Source organism: Arvicanthis niloticus, chromosome 3, assembly GCF_011762505.2.
Source record: "Arvicanthis niloticus isolate mArvNil1 chromosome 3, mArvNil1.pat.X, whole genome shotgun sequence".
NCBI lineage: Eukaryota > Metazoa > Chordata > Mammalia > Rodentia > Muridae > Arvicanthis > Arvicanthis niloticus.
The window spans coordinates 59,055,442-59,074,954 of record NC_047660.1 but is presented as its reverse complement, the minus strand read 5'-3'; the positions used below and the strand labels follow the sequence as shown (position 1 = coordinate 59,074,954).

The 19,513-nt window shown below is 42.8% G+C and overlaps 1 protein-coding gene across 1 annotated transcript in view; it reads right to left on the bottom strand.

The window, feature by feature from the left end:
* Positions 1-1,657: 1,657 nt before the first annotated feature.
* Nup58 (nucleoporin 58) overlaps positions 1,658-19,513 on the bottom strand; it is a 50,551-nt gene continuing 32,695 nt past the window's right edge. The window contains exon 15 of the mRNA XM_034499059.2: positions 1,658-1,831. Within this exon, the coding sequence (XP_034354950.1) occupies positions 1,749-1,831 (83 nt within the window). The 3' untranslated portion in view covers positions 1,658-1,748. The remainder of the gene's footprint in view (positions 1,832-19,513) is intronic.

Sequence of the window (19,513 nt, the reverse complement as noted above, 5' to 3'; positions counted from 1 at the left end):
CTGAGAAAGATGCCTCTCAGAACATTAGTGCTGACTGTCAGTACACCTGGACACCCAAGAGCTCAAATAATGACAGACAATGAAATTAGCATGCCTGATATCACTACATCCATTCTGTGGGTCATGGCTTAAGGAGTGATTTTGATTTCAAACCATTTTAAGAAATACCTTTCCCAAGACCGAGACTGCCATACACAGTGATTCTTCTGACGAATCTGAACAAAGTCAACAGAAAGCTTGGAAAGGATTTTCAACCTAGAGGCCACTGAAGTTCATTATTCATGGAAAGGGGTCACCTGACATCCTGTCTTTAACTCATTTCATCCATTTGTACCCAAATTAGAATATATGTTCCTTCCACAAGAAACTTCTGTTTGATGTATATACTTAGCAATTCCAACACTTAGACAATGGCACAAAGTAGGTGCTCAACAAATATCTGTTGACTAATAGAAGGAACATGAGAAAGGTGGATTCATAAGAGTACATTGCTTAGTGAGTGACTGTCCATAAACACATGGAAGATAGTCAAAGTGACTAATCACGGGGGTATGCAAATTAAAGCCACAGGGAGGGTAGAAAGATGGCTCAGTGGTTAAGAGCACACTCTTCTCTTCCAGAGAACATGAGTTCCTTCATTTTCTAATATTCTTGTAGAGAAACTCACAACCACCTGTAACTTAAGCTCCAGGGGATCTGACACTCTCTTCTGGCCTTCATGAGCACCTCAAATCATATGTGCGTGTGTGTGCGTGCACACACACACACACACACATACACACACACACACACACACACACACACACACACGCACACTGAAACTAAGTCTTTCTAAAGACACTGTGAGATTCTACTTCAAACCCTCTCAGGTGACAGGGACAGTTTCTCCAGGGAGAAATTGGAGCACTCATTCAGTGCTGGTGAGAATGGAGACTGTGCAGCTGCTTTGGAAAGTTTGACAGTGCCTTAAGATACTAGATAAAGTTAGTTACCACAGGACTCAGAATTTCTATTCTCTAGTACAAACTCCAAGATAACCAAAGCCACTTGTTCACACAGAAACTCCTCTCCACGAATGCCACAGTAACATGACCTACAATCACTGAAAAGAAGAACCATCATGTTTGCTGACTAAAGATTGATGTGCCAGAGCCGCATGGTCAGATTTATTTACCGAGGAAAGGAATGACATAGTGATATAGAATATCCTTGAGATCACTGTGCCAGTTTAAAGGATCCAGTCACATCTGTATGAAATACTCAGAACAGGAGAACATAATTAAGTAGAGAACATACAGATGAAGGAGTTAGAGCGATGGTAGTAAGAAACGGGGGAGGGGTGGTGAAGGTAAGGGTGGAATTTGAGTGGCTACTAAACACAGTAAAAAAAAAAAAAAACCCACCTGAATTATAAACTCCAATCAGATAATGGTGGATCATATCTCAACAAGACTTTCAGAGTGGCATAATTAAAATGATAACTATTCAGTTCACTCTACTTGGTCCATTTTATTTTGTTTCAATGTTGTTTCCTTCATCTGTGATTTTTCCCAACTTCTCAATCCCAGGATCTAGCACATGATCTATTAGTTTATTCTATAACATTGCTGCCAAGTTTTCCCTCTTGAATTCTAAACATCTTGACCAAATTCAGTCTATGCCTCATAACACCCTTCTTAAGTAACGGCTCACAAGATGAGTGTCAGATGTTCCTTGCAAAGTAGATACTTGTTGATTTCAGTGACTGCTCAGAACTGGATTTTTCTTCCCAGTTCATTAGTTTCTGTAACACTCGGTTTGCGAAATCCAGTCAAAACATGTGACTTTTGGCCTGAGAGAAAGAGAGAAATAGTTTAGACTGCTGTGATAATAATAAGCTATTCTTTATTGTGCCTGGCCTTGAACACAGCATACAGTTGCATACTTTACTTGTGCCAACTTACCCAAATGCTCACAATCACTATATAAGGCGAGCACTACCTCCTTTTTTACTGAGGAAGTTCAAGTATGCTCAATAATTGGCCTAATAACAGCACTGCTCAGTGGTGGTAATAAGACCCAGCCCTAGTCGCACAGTTGAATGTCTGTAGAGGGGGGTGAGCAGAAGACTGCAGTACTAACTCTTCTCACTGCGTCAACTACCAATTCAGAAATATTCCTAGAATTGAATCCCATGCTATAAATATTGATGATACAAACCCAAATAAGAACAAGATAGGACCCCTGGGATTACAGTCGAACATGGGAGATGAATGTATGACCAAACAATAAAAAGAACAACGTAGTAGATATAGTTTGAATGAGATGTCCCCCATAGTCTCATGTATTTGAATACCTGGTCCCCAGTTGATGGCACTGTTTGGGGAGGTAGAGGAGGCGTGGCCTTGTTGAAGAAAGTACATTACCAGAGGTGGACTTTAAGAGTTTAAATACTAACACCATTTCCGGTTCACTCTTTCTGTTGCATGTTTGTGGCTCAAGGTATGAGCTCTCAGCTTGTTCCTCTAGCTGTCGTGCCTGTCTGCTGCCATGCCTCTAATGAGGATGGACTCTCATCCCCCGAGCTGACAGACCAAGTAAAGCCTTCTCTCTGTAAGTTGCCTTGGCCACAGCAACAGAACAGTGACTAATGCAGTGGATGTCTATCACCCACTAGAGTGAGGTGGTTGTGCACTGTCCGCTGTAGGATCTGAGGAAGGATAAAAAGAAGAAAGCACCCAAAAGCTAATGTTCCCTTTATCTGAAACTGTGTTGTGAATTACGAACTGAAACTGTCAAAAGGCACAGGGCTTGGAAGGGTCTTTGAGTGAGAGGTCCAGAAGGAAGGGGTAAATGGAGTAAAGGCCAGATTGTAAGGGCTATTGTGTGTGACAAGTCACAGTATGGAATAATGTGTGGCCACAAGGATGGGCTTCACACGATCATCATCGCATTCTGAAGAGAGAACTATATGAACTCTGAGCAATGAAAGCAGGATTCCAGACTGGATACTCGGTCATCAGTTGGTTTAAGACAGAGCTGGAGAGATGGCTCAGCAGTTAAAGACACTGACTGCTCTTCCAGAGGACCCAAGTTCAAATCCCAGCACCCACATGACAACTCACAACTGTCTGTAACTCCAAGTCTTAGCACTCTCGCATAGACATACATGCAGGCAAAACACCAATGCACATAAAGTAAATGTAAATGAATTAAAAATTAAAAAGTTTTTTAAAAAGAGTTTAAAAGACAAGGAGTGAGTTAAACACCTGGAATTTCTTCTTCTTTGAAGTAGGTAAAGCCATGTGTGGGCTTATGACCATGGCTAGCAGCATCTTGACAAAGATACAGAGATACAAGGCAAACAGCTTACATAATTTTAAAAGTTCTATTAATTGCATAAAGGGTCTGGGGATTTGTCTTGGCGCTTGTCTAGCATGCATAAAGCCCTGGGTTCAGCTAAATACATTATAATAAATAACATGCATGGCATCAATATGAAAATTGCATTATTTTTTCACAATAAATCTAATGTAAAATTTATATCTAAATTATCTCAAAAACATAAAAGATTCCTAAATCCAAGTTGTTCTAAACATACTTGAATGCTTATAATATTTTAGATAAGTGTAATTATAAATGCAAAGTTCCATTCCTAGTTGAACTGCCCCATTTGAAGTATTCTATAGCCTCTAGTGGCCAGGGGCTACCATTTTAGACTGTGCTGATTCCATATCTTTTCAACCATTGAAGAATTAATCACCAAGTTCTTGGTTAACTTGTAACATGTCCACTAATTAATTACACTCATTGTTTTCTGAGAGAGAATTTAAAAGTAGAGAATCATGAATTCTAGAGCACCATCAAAAACCAAAACAAACCAAAACACACACACCCAAACACACACACACACACACACACACACACACACACACACACACACACACACACACACGGGAACCACTCAGCAGTTCAGAGCACTTACTATTCTTTCAGGGGACCCAAGAAGTTTGGTTCCCATGAGCTCACGACAGTCTTATAACTCCTGTTCCTGGGATCCAGTGCCCTCTCTGGCATCCACCAGCACCAGGCACACACATGGTGCACCATGACTGGTAGCTGCGGAGATGAAACAAGCAAGCCCAGGCATTCGTGGTCATGTTCTGTATCCACAGCCCCTCAGCAAATTCCCTTCTGTTTTCCCAGCAGGGTTCTGGCTGAGTCCTCCATGTCAAAGGACACACCAGAAGCCCCTCTTGCAGCTAGCTGTGTGACTAGTTTCTGGTCAATGTGGCTTGCAGCAGTGATGTAAGCCACTTTCTGATCATAGTCTTACAAAGAAAGGTGTTCTCCCCATGGTGATTTGCCTCCATATTGATTTGCCTGTGAGCTGGAAAGGTCATTTACTCCACTGTCCAGAAGAAATTACACAAGGACTCGCAGGCCTGCCCTAGAGCGGCCTATGCATCTGGCTCCACCAAGTAGCCACATCGACTCTGACTCCCTGAATGACGCTATAAAAAAAGAAATAACCCATTTTGTTTAGCATACTACATTTGAGCCACTTAACAAAGCACTTTTATGTCCTATTTAAGCCATGTGAGGAAAGATCAGTGAACCCCTAGAAACCAAGGTGCCCACAAACTCAAAAAAAACAGAACAAGAAGCAAGCAAACAAAAGCATGACTGACTGGGGAGACCAAGAAAGCTGATGTTTGATCTTAAGAGCCATTTGTATTTCTTTCCGTGTAAAGATAGGACTAAAAATGATCATCTCAAAAGAGAGAAACTAGAGACTATTTTCTTTGTAGCAAACAATAGGGAAACATCTGCCTCTTCAACCTATGCTTCTGGCCTCCCAGGGGCTGTCGCTCATGTACAAGAGTGGTATGAGACCAAACCACCCAGAATTTCAGGACGAGGGGTAAGGGCTCATGCCGTCCCAGCTTTGGCTGAGAAACTGCTTGGAGAAGTCTGGTTTCTTCTGAGATAGTCCCTGAGAAGCTACCCATGCTCTAATAGTACACGGCTCTACAGCCATGTGCATTCTCGCAGCAATAAGTAGACTCAGTGGGATTTGGAAAAAAAAAAAAAAAAAGAGGAAGACCATGGAGCTGGAGAGATGACTCAGCATTAAGAACACTGGCTGCTCTTACTGAGGACCCAGGTTCAATTCTTGGCATCCACGTAGGAACTCACAGTCTATCTGTAACTCTGGAGGATCTAATGGCCTCTCCTGATCCTTGAGGGCATTGGTCATAACAGCAGTCTACAGACATACATACAAGTAAAGTACCCAAAGAGCACATAAAACACGGACGGAAACGTGTTTGTTAGAGCTGGAAAGAACAGGAGAGTGGACTGCTTAGGTTTTTGTCAACTTGACACAAAGTAGAATAATAAATAACCTGGGAAGAAGGAATCTCAACTAAGGAATTTGCTCTGATTGGCCCATGTGCGTGTCTGTGGGGCAGTTGTAGACTGATGGTTGTCGTAAGGGCCTAGGCCACTGTGCCACCCCAAGGCAAATGGTGCTGGGCTGTATAAGGAAGCGAGATGAGCAAGCAAGCTATGAAGCGAAAGCCAGAAAGCAGCTTTCCTCCAAGGTTCCTGCCCTGGCTTCTCTCAGTGACAGAGTATAATTTGGATGTGTAAGCCCCCAAAACCCTTCCCTCATACAGCTGTTTTGGTAATGGTATTTATCATAGCAATAGAAAGCATACTAAGATAAAAACTGATATCAGGAGTCTGGAGTATCATTGTGACAGACTTGACCATGCCGTTTTAGGGAAGGACTTGTGGAAGTGTTTGGAACTCTTAGAAGAGTGCAGAAATGCATACGGCAGAGGCCTGGCTTGTAAAGATTCAGAGGGAAGCCAAGACTCTACCAGGGCTACTTATGTGATAGATCTGAATTAAGAATCTTATATCTGAACTAAGAATCTATGGTTTCTAGTCAGCTGAGACTGAAGAATCCGTTGTGATTAACAAGAGACTAGCACCGCAGCAATGAAGCCTTTCCTTACTAGGACAATTAGTGTTTAACAATTAGTTCAGCCATAGCTGAAAGGTCAGGTGGGTTAGTAAGAGACCTGCATTATTGAGGCAAAATCTTCTAAGTGTTTACTTGGGGTTACAACACAGAAGCAATGGTCCAGAGGAGGACTAAGACTGTCTCAAGCCGGAAGCAGAACTTGATAATATGTAAGAGATTAATATGCCAGATAGTACCAGCTTTAGAGACAGGATGGGGTTATAGAGAACAGCTGGGCCAGGAGGTATTGGTGAAGGTCCAGCCTCAGTTGCATTGGAGACCCCAGCATAATGGGAGTTGCCAAGACCATGGGACAGCACAAACATACTATGACAAGCAAGGATGCTAGCAGGTATGCAATGGAGTTGGCCTGACCCCAGGAGACAGGCTCTGTGTATTATGGATGACACCAGAGAAGTGAAGTTGCCCACGTCTTTGAGCTCAGAAGATCACAAGTCCTAAGTTGTCAGTCATTGAGCTACAAGGTTTGGAGTGAAGGTGCTGGATATTGGTTTTTCTTAATTGTGAATGCCTTGGTTCTTCTCTCTTGGAATAAAAAGGATGTAATTTATTTATTTATTTATTTTTTTGCTTGGGAGACTTTGGAATTTTAAAGAAGAGTTGGATTTTTCAAATGAAACTTTGGATATTTAAAGTGTTGAGATTTTTAAAGATCATGTAACTTTAAGTGGACTGTTTTATATTATGGAATTAACATATCTTGGAGATTAAGAATGGTTATGGTTTGATAGTGATGTGTTTATAGTATGCCAAGTTGACAAGGAATCAGAGAGGAAACAAACTGTACGTGTATTATAAAATTCTTAAAGAATTTTTATAAGCCACGTCTCTGAGTAACTTAAAAATTTGAACTTTTCAAGTTTCAAATTAACTTTGAATTTTTTAAAATGGAAATTCAATATAGTATTTTCAAGAGTTTAAACTAACCAGACTATCATCAATTTGAGGGAAAATTATCGTTCTATAAAATAAACAAGATTAACTCAGGCCCAGGAAGACAAGAGTTGCATGTTCTCACTTCTGTGCGGCTCTTTAGATTTCTGTGTTTACACAAATCTCTGTAAAATTCAAGATATTAGAAAAGGACCAGGTTTACGTGGGAAGAGGGATGGAAGGGGAAGACAGAAAAAGATGTTGAGAGAGAACAGCACGGAGGATGTTTGAAAGAAAAACATGGAAACCCTGCTATCTTGTAAGTTTCATATATTAACACAAAGGAGTTTAATTGAAGTTACCCTATATGGGGTATGCTGCTCCTCCTAGAAGACACAGGTTGCTAAATTAAAATACCAGTGCCACATGCAGAATGCCTTCCTTGAGTTCTCGAACAGAGATGTCATAGAGTGCCCCCAAACAGTACAGGATAATGCTGCTGCTTTGGTTGCTCATCAGAACTTGATGGTAAGACCCTGTTTCTGTAAACAGCACAGACATTGCTCACAGTTCATAGGGAGATCAAATTGGTACTGATCACAAAGCTTCCCTATTTCTGGCTACCTTTACTTACTTTACTTACTTTACTTTACTGGAAGGTGCTACTTAGGCTGCTGTAGGGGAAAGTTATCAGTGGTCTTGCTCAGCTGCTGATTCGGTGAATCACAATAATGATCACCATGGTAAGATACACAATGCAGCAGAGGCGCAAATGTTATGAGGGTAACTCACTGCTGTCTGCTTGCATTTAAAGCCTGCTTCACAGGAAGAAACATATTCCTGGTAGTGTAAATCAGGCCAAGAACCCATAGCTGGTGAGCTTACAAGCTCACAGGTGAAACTACTGGTATTATCCCACTAAACATGACCTAGTATCAAGCGGCCTTCCAATCTCTCCACCGGTAGCTTGGTGCAGGTCTCAGACGTCATCGTGGGAGTTCTGTAATGGACAGTGGTTAACACAGAAACTCCCAATTGGTCAAAACTCAGAGAATACATGTCTGTGGAGCACTCAGCCACAAATAGGACATCTGTATCATACCCTGTCCACAAGACTCACAGACCATTGAGGAAGAGGGGAAGAAAAGACTATAAGCGCCAGCAATCAGGGAGAACAGTGGCTTCTGGGCATGACAGACCACTGTCCTCAGGAACTCATGGCAGCTGTGGCTGCCTGAACAAAATCAAGCCAGTCAACATTCTAACAGGGAGTAGGAAGGGTACATGGCCCCTACCCCTAATTGAGGAGCAATGGATGAGCTTCTGGGATTAGGAAAGTCAGTTTTCCTTAGGGGTGCAACTCCTAGTAGATTGGCCATGTCCTACTGGATGGCCACACAACCCTAAGTATATAGACAATTATAAAGAAGACTCGGGTAATTTTTTTTTAATTTTAAAGGACATTAAGTTATTGAGTTAGGAGGTAAATGATCAAAATACCTTGCATGAAACTCTCATTAAAGAAAAATTTCAAAGGATGACTAAGTATTTGTGTTGCATCTATAGAGACGGCAGGAAAATGGATGATCTGGAAAGTGTTAAACAAAGCAACCCAGATTCACAGAGACAAAATCACACATTCTGTGTCATATGTGGATCCTGGCGTATGATATCTGTATATATGCACTTAAATGGGGAAGGGGCAAGGACACAGCTATGAAACTAGAAAGACCACAGAGAGTTAATGTGGAGTTGAGCAGCAGCAGGTAATAGGGTACATGTGACATGAAAGCGTCGAGGCGGCTGTGGGGTATGGGAGAGTACACGAGGGGGTCGAAGTCTAGAAAAGGGCAGGGGTGAAGATCAACAGAACAATTAACTCTACCTGAGTTACTTCATAACTCAAACTCCTATTCATTGCTAAAAAAAACAACTGTTTTGAATGTCAAGCAAAATTTTCTTTGTATCTTTATCAATTCACAAGAATCCTTTCTTATAGTATGGGGTTAAATTTAAAAGCCTAGAAGACTGCTTATTTTTATCTAGGTCCAGCCATGTATTAGTTCTGTCCCTGTTAGGTTAGTTGTCTCTGCTCAGTTCCTCATCTGTGAGGTGGTACTTACCTCATAGGACTGAGGAGTTAAATGTATGGAATACTTAAAAGTAGGTCCTGGCCCTGTCCGTGCTGACAGCTAACATTATTAGATAGACAGACGCTCACCTTTACTGACATCCCCTGACTTCACCCTAGTGGTTGACAACACCAAGTGATTAAGAAAGTGTAGTGAATTCATGAATACAGACAAAGTATTCTCTCTAGTTCAAACACACACAGTAACACTGCAACCTTGGTCAGCCAGTGAGGGCACTCTGATTTTATTGACAAGTACATTAGTTAAAAAAGAAAGAAATGTATTAGATTGAGCACAAAAAGTAACAGACCATTGTGGGCCAATAATTCTCTCTCTTCATCCTATGAGTTCTCCTGAGCTATTTAAAGAGCCAGCTGTCTTCAGCAGGAGTCACACAAGCTTCCTGTAGTTGTTCTTGTAAAGGTCTTTTCAACAACTCCTAAAAATCTACTAGTTACAGCTGCCTTTTAACCATCTCCAGGGTAGACGAAGCCCTAACCTTGCTTGCTGGGATAAGTGCATTTTCTCCATGAACCTGTCAGTGAAGAGTCATGGATGGGCTATCTCTTCTTCAGAACACCCTCTGGGCCCACTTCCTTCTTAAAAATTCCATATCCCTTTCACTTAGCTCTCTTGTCCTGATCTACAGTCTGTGGTATGCTTAAAATCACTCACATAAATTATATGGCTCCACTACCACAGTGCTTGGCAGCAGCTGGGCATGAACACCAATGCACTGTGCCTTTCTAGAGGACCCAGATTCAGTTGCCAGCACCTATGTGGTAGGTAGCTCCTAACCATCTGTTAACTCCAGTTCAGGGATCCAGTGCCCTCTTCTGGCCTCTTCCAGCACCAGGCACGCATGTAGCACACAGACATAAGATGCAGGCAAAATATCCATCTACACAAAATAATAAAATGAACTAGGAGGGGGCTTTGTTGGGGAGAGAAGTGAATGAGAAAAAAGGATGCCAGTGGAAACAACTAAAACTCACCAAGGAACTAAACTATTAATAAAAATTAGCATGCAAATTGAAGTATCCTAGAAAAGATACCTCCTCACATAAAAATAAAATGAATGAACCAAAGACAGGGCTCTTGGTAAACTGTTTCTAGTGGGTGGTTTTCTTAATACAACCACCCACGTGTAGTGACAGTTCTGGAATTTTGGTTTCTTTAAAAACACAGACCTATAGTAAGAATCTGTTATTTTAATCCCAGGTGTGGGATACAGGGCTGTTTTGGACTGTCCCCAGTCCCCAGCAGCTGACTATGATCTGCCCCGGTCTCTAGCAGAAGCATTGGTTTTGCCTGCTGCAGATAGTTTCTGTGAATGTGTGACATATGGAATTCTGGGAACTTTTCAGAAGGTATATAAATGCTAGGGCCTCAATAGGTGGGGTTGGCAATTCTTGGTCATTTAGGGTGGTTGGTCACGGTTAGTAGCCAGGGTCAAAAAAGAAAGAAATCAGATTCAGAGATTTTTCTGTTTCCTCTCTCCTCTCTCTCCTTGTTTCTCTCCTATCTAATGTTAGGTGGTGAAATGGGGGAGAGGATAGTAAAGGGAGAGGAAAAAAGAACTCACAAAGACCAGACACGCCCACGCATAGCAGGTCCATTTTTAGCTGAAAAGGCTGAGAGGTCTAGGTTAGAAAAGACTACAGTGTCAAGGTGTGGTTCTGAACCCAGTTAGCTTCTGATCTCACAGCAAAAAATACACACTAACAGAGATGCTATAAGCCATCAAGAAAAAACTGCCAAGTGACCTGGTATTAAAAAAAAAAAAAAAAAAAAAAAAGGGACAGAGGACAAAAAAGGATTTACAACTGAGAACTAGTACCCCAAAGAAACTGCAGAAATGCATACTGACTGCTACACACTGGTAGGATGTACAAAGCAACCCAAGGGAGACAATCGAATGTTCAAATATACTGTAACATTTAGCAACTCCTTTTCAGGATGAATCTCAAAGAAACAGTAAACGTATGCACAAAAGACAGGAAACCAAGGGAAGAGAAGCCCAAGCAGAGAGCCAGGAAACAGTTTTGTACACATACACTAGCCCAACAGTCAAAAGTCTCAAGTCTGAAGGCTATTCAGCTGAACAGTCTTTTATAGCCCTTCTGTTCCCTCCCCCAACCCATAGCAATCCAAATATATATATATATATATATATATATATATATATATATATATATATATAGTTTGTTCTATCTCAAAATATCCAACCCTTGAATACCCATTCTCTGGCTGTTCATAATTAAGAATAAAGTGCAACCTCATAGCAGAAAGAACAAGAAAGAACAAGCCTACATGGGTGTAGGCTTGGTGTAAGACATTAACCCTTCAACACTGGAGGAGGGTCCCAGGGTTCCATAGTTGGTTATGTGCACTTCAGTACAGAGAACTCTTATCATTTCTGGGCTTGCTGGGTTGAAGACAGTAAAGTAAAAAAGATTACTAGCCCCTAACCCACAGCAGGACGTGGTTACAACCACCTGGAGGCAACCCAACCACCCAACTGAAGGCATACCATCACTATGCTGTCCTCCATTTCTTTTGGGGACCAGGTGCCCCCAAGAAGTTTATAGCTGACTTGTTTTAGATCCAGCAGAGATGAGGGCTGTTTAATGGGAATTATTTTATTGACTGTACCATCTTTGTCGGAGGCTGTCACATGGCCTGTTTTGTGGACTGAGCTTGTTTAAAGTTTCCACATACATCAAGGGATTGTCTTCGGTGCAAAGGGATTGGAGCCTGTATTTTGGTCAGTAGGGCTCCGTCCAATCTTTGAACTTGTGAACCATTCCCAAAAGAGGGAAGAGTAGGGAATCTAAGAGGGATGAAAACAGGTGCACTGGACTTTACATTCACAGCTACTTGAGGCCTTCCCCTGCAATTCAAAATGCACATGACATAGCACGGTCCAAGTGACCCCATGCAAGAGTCACAGAATACAGAAACCATGACAGGGAGCCAAGTTAAGAGCAACAGATGTGCCGGGCGGTGGTGGCGCACGCCTTTAATCCCAGCACTTGGGAGGCAGAGGCAGGAGGATTTCTGAGTTCGAGGCCAGCCTGGTCTACAGAGTGAGTTCCAGGACAGCCAAGGGCTACACAGAGAAACCCTGCCTCAAAAAAACCAAAAAAAAAAAAAAAAAGAGCAACAGATAATAGCCATGCATCCTGTGCAAAAGAAGTAAGGGATGCCTAACAGGTGCCTCTAGCCACTGGTCCCACCTGCTCCTGTAGCAAAGGGCCCAGGCAGGAGGATCAAAAGAGGTAAAAGCAAGGGGTTGGCAATGCATTCATGAGACAATAAAGAGAGCAGCCATTTGCTTGTCCCACCAATGGTTCATGAACATGTCAGTCGGCTGCTAGGGTGACTGAAGCAAGGTCATCATTCTCTGGTCTAGCTGTGTCTCTTGATTTCTTCAAGTCCTTTGATGGTGCAGCTGGATTCCTGCAGATGGTCAGTTTGCACAGTGTCCTGGGTCAAGAACACATTCCCAGGTATTGGAGGCTGGATTCTCTTTGCTATGATGAATCCTGGGAGTCATCTTGGCAGCATTTACTGCAGTGGGAGTGGATAAAATGAGAGTGAATTGACCTCTCTGTAAAGGCTTCAGGACCTGGATATTCCATTCTTTCCGGCAGACTGCACCTCCTGATTTAAAGGAGTGTGTCTGTAGTTAGGCTTACAGGAAACCATTCCCTGGCTATGTGATGGTGACCAGGGTGGAGCAGAGCCCCTGCATCTGCTGTCTTAAAGTGATATTACCAAATCCTTTTAAGTTCCCTTGTATTTCCCTGACAAGGAGAGGATACCCATAAAGGATTTCATAAACAGAAAACCCTGCTTGGTAGTCCCATCTGCTGGGGTACCCATCTGAATCGTGTAGCAAAGGCCCAAAGCGAGAGGATTGGGAGAGGTAAAAACAAGGGTTTAGCAATGCAATTAGATCTGATTTTTAACAAAGCAATTATTTGGTGAGCCTTTTGCCATAGACTACCTGTAACTTTACTGTCTACTTCACAGACCCCACCTTCCAAGAGCTTGTGTAACTTCCAGGGGATTTTTAAACTTCTAGCTAAGCTGTATGTATAATCTCTGTCACAACTGCTGGCCAAGAGTCTGACCCTATAAGCAACATGAATCCCAAACCCAGAAATCATTTCTTTTAGAAGCCATATTACTTCAAATGCCCTTTCTATAAGCGCTTTGCATATGTAACCTGAGGATGCACACAAGGACTAACACATATCTGTAGCCCCTAGCTTAGGGCAGCTCTATATAGTCAAAAACCAAAGTCCCAAACGGGGATGCTCCAGCATTCTACTGCCCTCAGCCCATCACAGGTTATTCCAGGCATAAATGTCACTCTGTTCACCAGTTAGTTAAGCTATGAAGAGAAGCAGGAATGTAAGAATCAATCTTACTTTCCAGAGCCATCAGCTGACATGAGGTAATGTGGATTGTCTGTCTTTTCTGCCCCCTCAAAAGGGATGCCTGTACACAGGTGAGGTTAGGTGAAATCTTATCAGTCAGATAGGGCTAGAGCCTATGATTGGGCAGTGGAAGGGAAGGAGAAGCTCAAAGTTTCAGAGAGGGGACAGAGACAGAAAGAGACAGGGAGACAGGGGGACGGAGACAGAGATGGATGGAGAGAAGATGGAGGAAGATGAACCAGATCCACATGGCCCCAAAGAGCCACAGGTAGGTATGGATATCACAGAAGGACAATAGAGTAATGTAGGGTACATTTGCCCCATCTAAGTGTGTAGCTTGTATTTATATCATTTGAGTTTTGAATTTTGTGTGTGGGCATTTTGGGGGTTGAGCATTTACTGTTATAAACCCGGCTGATAAATTACAAGCCTCTAGAGTTTTCATTTTACTGTCTTATGGGGATTTAGTTGAGTGGCAGCCAGCTTTCTACCAGCTAGCCACAGGGGGTGGCTGGCCTGGGAAGATCAGCCAGCTAGCTGCCAGAAACACGGGGCAAGTGAGACCATCAGGGCTGGTGCCTAGCCAGCCATAGCGTAGATTGCTTTTTAATAACTACACGCTACAAGGTCCCTGATGGAACTGTTTGACAAATTCAGAGGCAGTGGCCACAGGGATGCCTATATTCATCTTTGAAATTTCTACCACTTGCTGAGGAGACAGTTACCATTTTCAGACTTAAGCCAAGCCATTTACCTAGTGGCCTGGAGATAATGTGGCTGTAGCAGTTGCCAGCTCTGCTCTTCCTTTGTTAGGAAGCTGGTAATTTTCACCTTTCTGTCAATTCTGCAGTTGCCCCCAAAAGTTGTTAGCATTTCCTTTCTGATGTACTCAAAACTGCAAGGCAGCCAACTTGCTTAGGGGCTACACAGCACCTAAGAATTCTGTGATTTCTTTGCCATACTTTGTCTTTCCCTTCTGAGTTGATCAGTCCTTCTTCTTTGCATAGGGCTCCATGCTCAGAGAGCATAGTACAAATATACTTAAGAGTTGTAAATCTGTTCACATTCATCTCACTGTCTGCTGCAGCACTCTTGCTGAAGCTGAGTTCTGCTTTTTGTGCTGGTTCCCTTGGGCAAAGGATTTGCCTCAGTGGTAGAATTGAGGGTCACCAGACGACACAGCAAGCTGTTCTATAAAACTGCCATCAGTAAGATACGGTACATCAGGGTCTTTAGGTTTGTCTGTTAGATTTGTCCTGCCAGAAAAATACCTCATCATGCCTTCAATGTAATCATGATTCCGAGCCTGGCATAACATTGCAGGGTTTAAGATTTGGAATCACTCGTAGGTGAACGTGCGAGCTTTCACATAGGATTGCCTGATATCTGGCCATCCTAGGCATTTGTGAGCCAGGATTGGCCTTTGTAACCCATCAAAGTTATCACTGTATATGGTGTCTACAGTTAAATACTTACAATCAGTTTGTCAACCTCTGTTACCAAGAGTATTGTAGCACCAAGTACACACAGGGTGGCTAGCCTAAAGTCATAAAGCCCAGTTGTTTAGAAAGACAAGCTATGGGATAATGCCAAGACCCCCAACATCTGACTCAAAAAAAAAAAAAAGATTGATTATGTCTGGAGTCTGAAGCTGGTAAGGACCTGCCTGATTTCTTCAAAAGTTTTCTGTTGGTCTTTTTTCCATAATCAGGGCTTTCTCCCCATTCTGTGGCTTCCATTCTGTTTTTTACAGAATAGAGAAATTTGGAACCAAAATAGACACCAGCCTCCCCAAGAAAACTCTCAAATCTAACATGAGGGTCTGCAGAACTGAACAGAGCAAAAAGCTTGCCTGCTTCCTTTTAGGACATTGGAGTTGCCCTTGTGACAAATGAAACCTGAGATACTTGGCCCTTTCTGGCAATGTTGTGAAGGAAGGGAGGAGGTTGTTCTGAGACAGGGTCTATGCAGCCCTGGCTGACTTGGAATTCACTATGTAGACCAGACAGGCCTTAGACTGTTTGATCCCCCTGCCTCCGCCTCCCAAGTACTAGGATTAAAGACCAGAACACCTAGGAGCTTTTTCACTAGAGTTTAAAAGCAGTTCTCCATAGCAGGGTAGACCGTGTATGTCTCCTCTGGTCTTCTTTGGTAGCTCCCACTAGGAATAATCTACACACTGGAGCAGTATACAGTGATGCTGGTCAATCAGCACACTGCCAAAAATGGTGAAGGAATTTTAAAATCTGGGGCAATCTGGTCCAAGTTAATTGACTTTTGTCACTATTCTCAGGACTTTTCATTGAAAGGCAAAAATAGGCTGCCTAGATAGGGGTGTGAACCTAGAAGCTGGTCCTTTAGATCTAAAGAAAACAGCCTCAGCAAAACCAAATCCTGACAGGTGTTGAGGACTGGGGACAGCTGATGCAAAGTTACTGTAATTTACTGCCGCTAAGTCCTGTACTGGATTGTAAACATCAGTCCTGTGTTTCTGATTTAGCAAGACAGGTATATCCCAGGCTGTTTGATGGGACTAGAGAATTCTGCTTTTTAAGAGTTTTTCTAGACATTTTAAAGCTCCAACTTGTGCCTGGAGATACCACTGCCTCTGGTGAGTGGGCTGTCCCTTGTCTTAATTCTGTGACCACCGGAGGAGTGCACTGGTGGGTTAATCTCAACCAGTAAACCAAGAACTGGGAGAGGCTCAGCCCTTTGTTGTGGCTTCTCAGCCACATCAGCCATCAGTCCTTTTCCCAGGGGACAGTAGGAGTCATAATTTGTTTCAGGTGTTGCCAGAATTTAGGTTTTCTGGACCTGAGGAATTAGTTATATGAGCTTGTAGCCTTCCCCGGTCAACCCAGCAGAGGCACTGCATAACCAGGATGGCACAGAAACTCGTGGATAACATCATGGCTTCCCAGGCACCAACAGATGAAGATGAGGGAAAGCTGTCTGTGGCTCCCATGATCAGTAGTGCCCTTCTAAAAAGGGGGAAACCATGGATTACATAACAACCAAACAGGTGGCTCCAGCGTTCATGTAAGGTTAACTGGCTAACATTAGCAATTATTTTAACTATGTGCTCTCACAGGCCCAGTGGAGTGGGCCCACTCTTCCTCAGTTTTCTATGGCTGATAAGCCTATAATCTCATTTTCCTGGTGCCTTTAACTTTCACTGTCTAGGCTATTATCACTTGAATCATCCAGCTTTTCTCCTTACCTGGTACCTGAGCAGGCATCCTCTGCTTCCTGTAGGTGTTCATTTTCTAAGGCCCTTTCTAAGGCAATATGCACACTAGTTGTGGGCCAATTTGACCTCTGAGCAAAGTGGTCCTATCAGGCTTCCTAGTGGCCTCAGCTCCAATCTAGTGGGACACTGACCATGGGTGCCCTGAACATTCTATCAGTGTAACAGCCAGCAAATTTACTTCTCTTTTAACCTTTGATCTGCTTCAAACTTCAGGTCCTGGTCTCAGGAACTTTCTAAGACATCACTAGTAACTAACTGGCTGGCATTCATTCAAAACCTTCTACCTTTTTGCAGATTGCATTTGGTAACTCTGAGCCTTGACAAGGCTGCATTGACCCCTTGTTGGTTGACTGCTTTTTTAGTCAAATGGACCGTAGACTGAATGCTCAGAGCCTCTCATAGTATAGTTTCAGGCTCTCCACAAGCCCCTGAAGCATAAGATTTCCCCCATATTTACTGCCTCACTCCTTTTTTGATCAAAAGAATCTCCAGTTTATCACCTGAGCTTCTCCAACCACATACCCCATCATCACTCAGTCCCAATGGGACTTCCTTGGAAAACAGGCCTTGGATATCATCTGGGGGCATATCCCCTTACCCATTCTGAGATAACCAGAAACAGCAGCAGGTGTCAACAATCTGCCCATATGCTTGATATCCAACTTGGGTTTGGATAATAGATTGGATAAGTCCAATTAAGGCCTGAGTTAGTTTTTGGATTTTTTTGTTTGTTTGTTTTATGAGGATGTGATTTTCCCAATTTAAGAAGTTGGTGGCAGAAAAGAATCTGTAAGCTAGGATACATTGGCTCCTAGGACCCATCCTTACTGGTCAAACTAGAGAGGTCTTCAAATCTCACTGACTGGTACATCTGTTACGTTCAAGTGGCTGAGATTTGGCTTTTTGTTGTTGTTGTTGCTCTTTCCCACCAGGGTGTAGGGACTTAGATTTCCAAGGGGACTGTTTCAAGTAATGGTTCTGCAGCTATTGGGCCTGCTGGCACTGGCAAGGCTAGGAGTATCAGGGCTCCCCACCATGTGCTGGTGGCACAGGTAGCAGTGAGGGGGTACAACTGTACATGTGGTAGAGAGACTTCTGCTGGCTCCTCAGCTAAAACAGGTTTCTTTTCAGGCTTAGGCTCTGGTCTACATTAGAAAACATCATTACCCTACAACCACCATGATTTTCTAGTTCTTTTCTAAGCAGGCTTTTAGCCAGCACATACTGAGAGGATAGTATCCTGTCACCAATTGATATACGGAAACTGGTCATGGTACTCTCAATTTTCTGTAACAATCTTAAACACTGTATTATCTCTTTATACAGTGGTGACTCCCCCCCCCCATCCAAAAATAGAGCAATCTGTTTCACAAAAAGCCCAGTTTTCTGTGAGAATATCCCTTTTGGAAACTCTTTGTAATATGGTCTAAAGGTGTAGGCTATACTATTCTCCACCCAGTACATGGTACATGAGTCACTTAATTGGTTCTTATGATTCTCCACCCCTTGCCATGGTCAGGAGTTACACTCACTCCAATCCCAACCTTCCCCAATGCTCAGAGGTCACTGCAGAGCTGGGTTTTGTCCTTGTGTGTTTTTAAGCCAGGTTATTTAAACAGCTCTAAGACTCTTAGACAATTGTTCTTCTCTCCTATTCAATGTAACTGGAACCCAAACCAAATGATCCTGGGTTCTTACCAGTCTGATGAGTGAGGTCCCTGCTGCATGGGCTTGGGTGCACATTTGGGAACTGTCCCAGATCCCCAGGAGGGCAAATCCACAAATTAAATGGCTCATTGGTGCCAGGCAAAAAGCCACTTCCGATGCCCTGAGCCCCCACCCACCCACGTAGGGAAGGCAAAAGTGGTGAAAGCACTTCCTGGTCAATCTATCAGAAATGGTGCAGAAAACCAAGGGAAGAGAAACTCAAGCTGAGAACCAGGAAGCAGTTTTACTGTACCCACACACTAGCGCAGCAGCTAACAATCTAAAGGCTGAAGGCCATTCAGTTGAACAGAGCCTTTTACACTCCTCCGTTCCCTTGTCCCAACTTACGGCAATCCACAGTGATATATTTTGACTGGTGATATCAAACTTGTTTAACAGATTGCTTAATTGCAGATGTTTCCAGTTAGCTTCTCAAGGCTTCTACCATGACATGTTCAAGGAGACTCACTACAATTTCTATAGAATTGAACCCAACTGACCGTCAACAAGAATAGCTAACAGATCCCTGGACAGCAACTGGGGTATGGGGAAGGAAAGAGTGTGCGAATGGTAATCTCTATAAGCTGATATGGCAAGAGGTAGATAACTTACTACAAAGGGGAGGAAACCAAAGTCACATAATACTTAGGTTTGGGGTTTTGTTGTCAGTGGTGTTGTCAACCTGCTTATTTAAAAAGTAAGAGAAACCAATAAAATGAGTATATGAAAGAATAAAAAACAGAACAACCACTCATACACATAGAAAAGACATTTTTACAACAGTTTGCCAAGACAGATTTAAAATAATTAGAGTACATACTTGGGCAGGACAGGACTGAGACTAAGCTGAAGGAGCCTTTGCTTTTTACTCAAATATCCATCTATTTAATTATGATGCTTAATGTCATAATTTCAGAAGACAAAACCAAGTGACAAAGAACCTACTATCCTCCCCTCTTTCCATTTGTACATGTACATGCGTATGTGTGTGGGGAGGGAGGGAGGGAGGGAGGGAGGGAAAGAGGGAGGAAAGGAAGGAGGGAAGGTGGAGGAAGTTGTTGTTGGGACT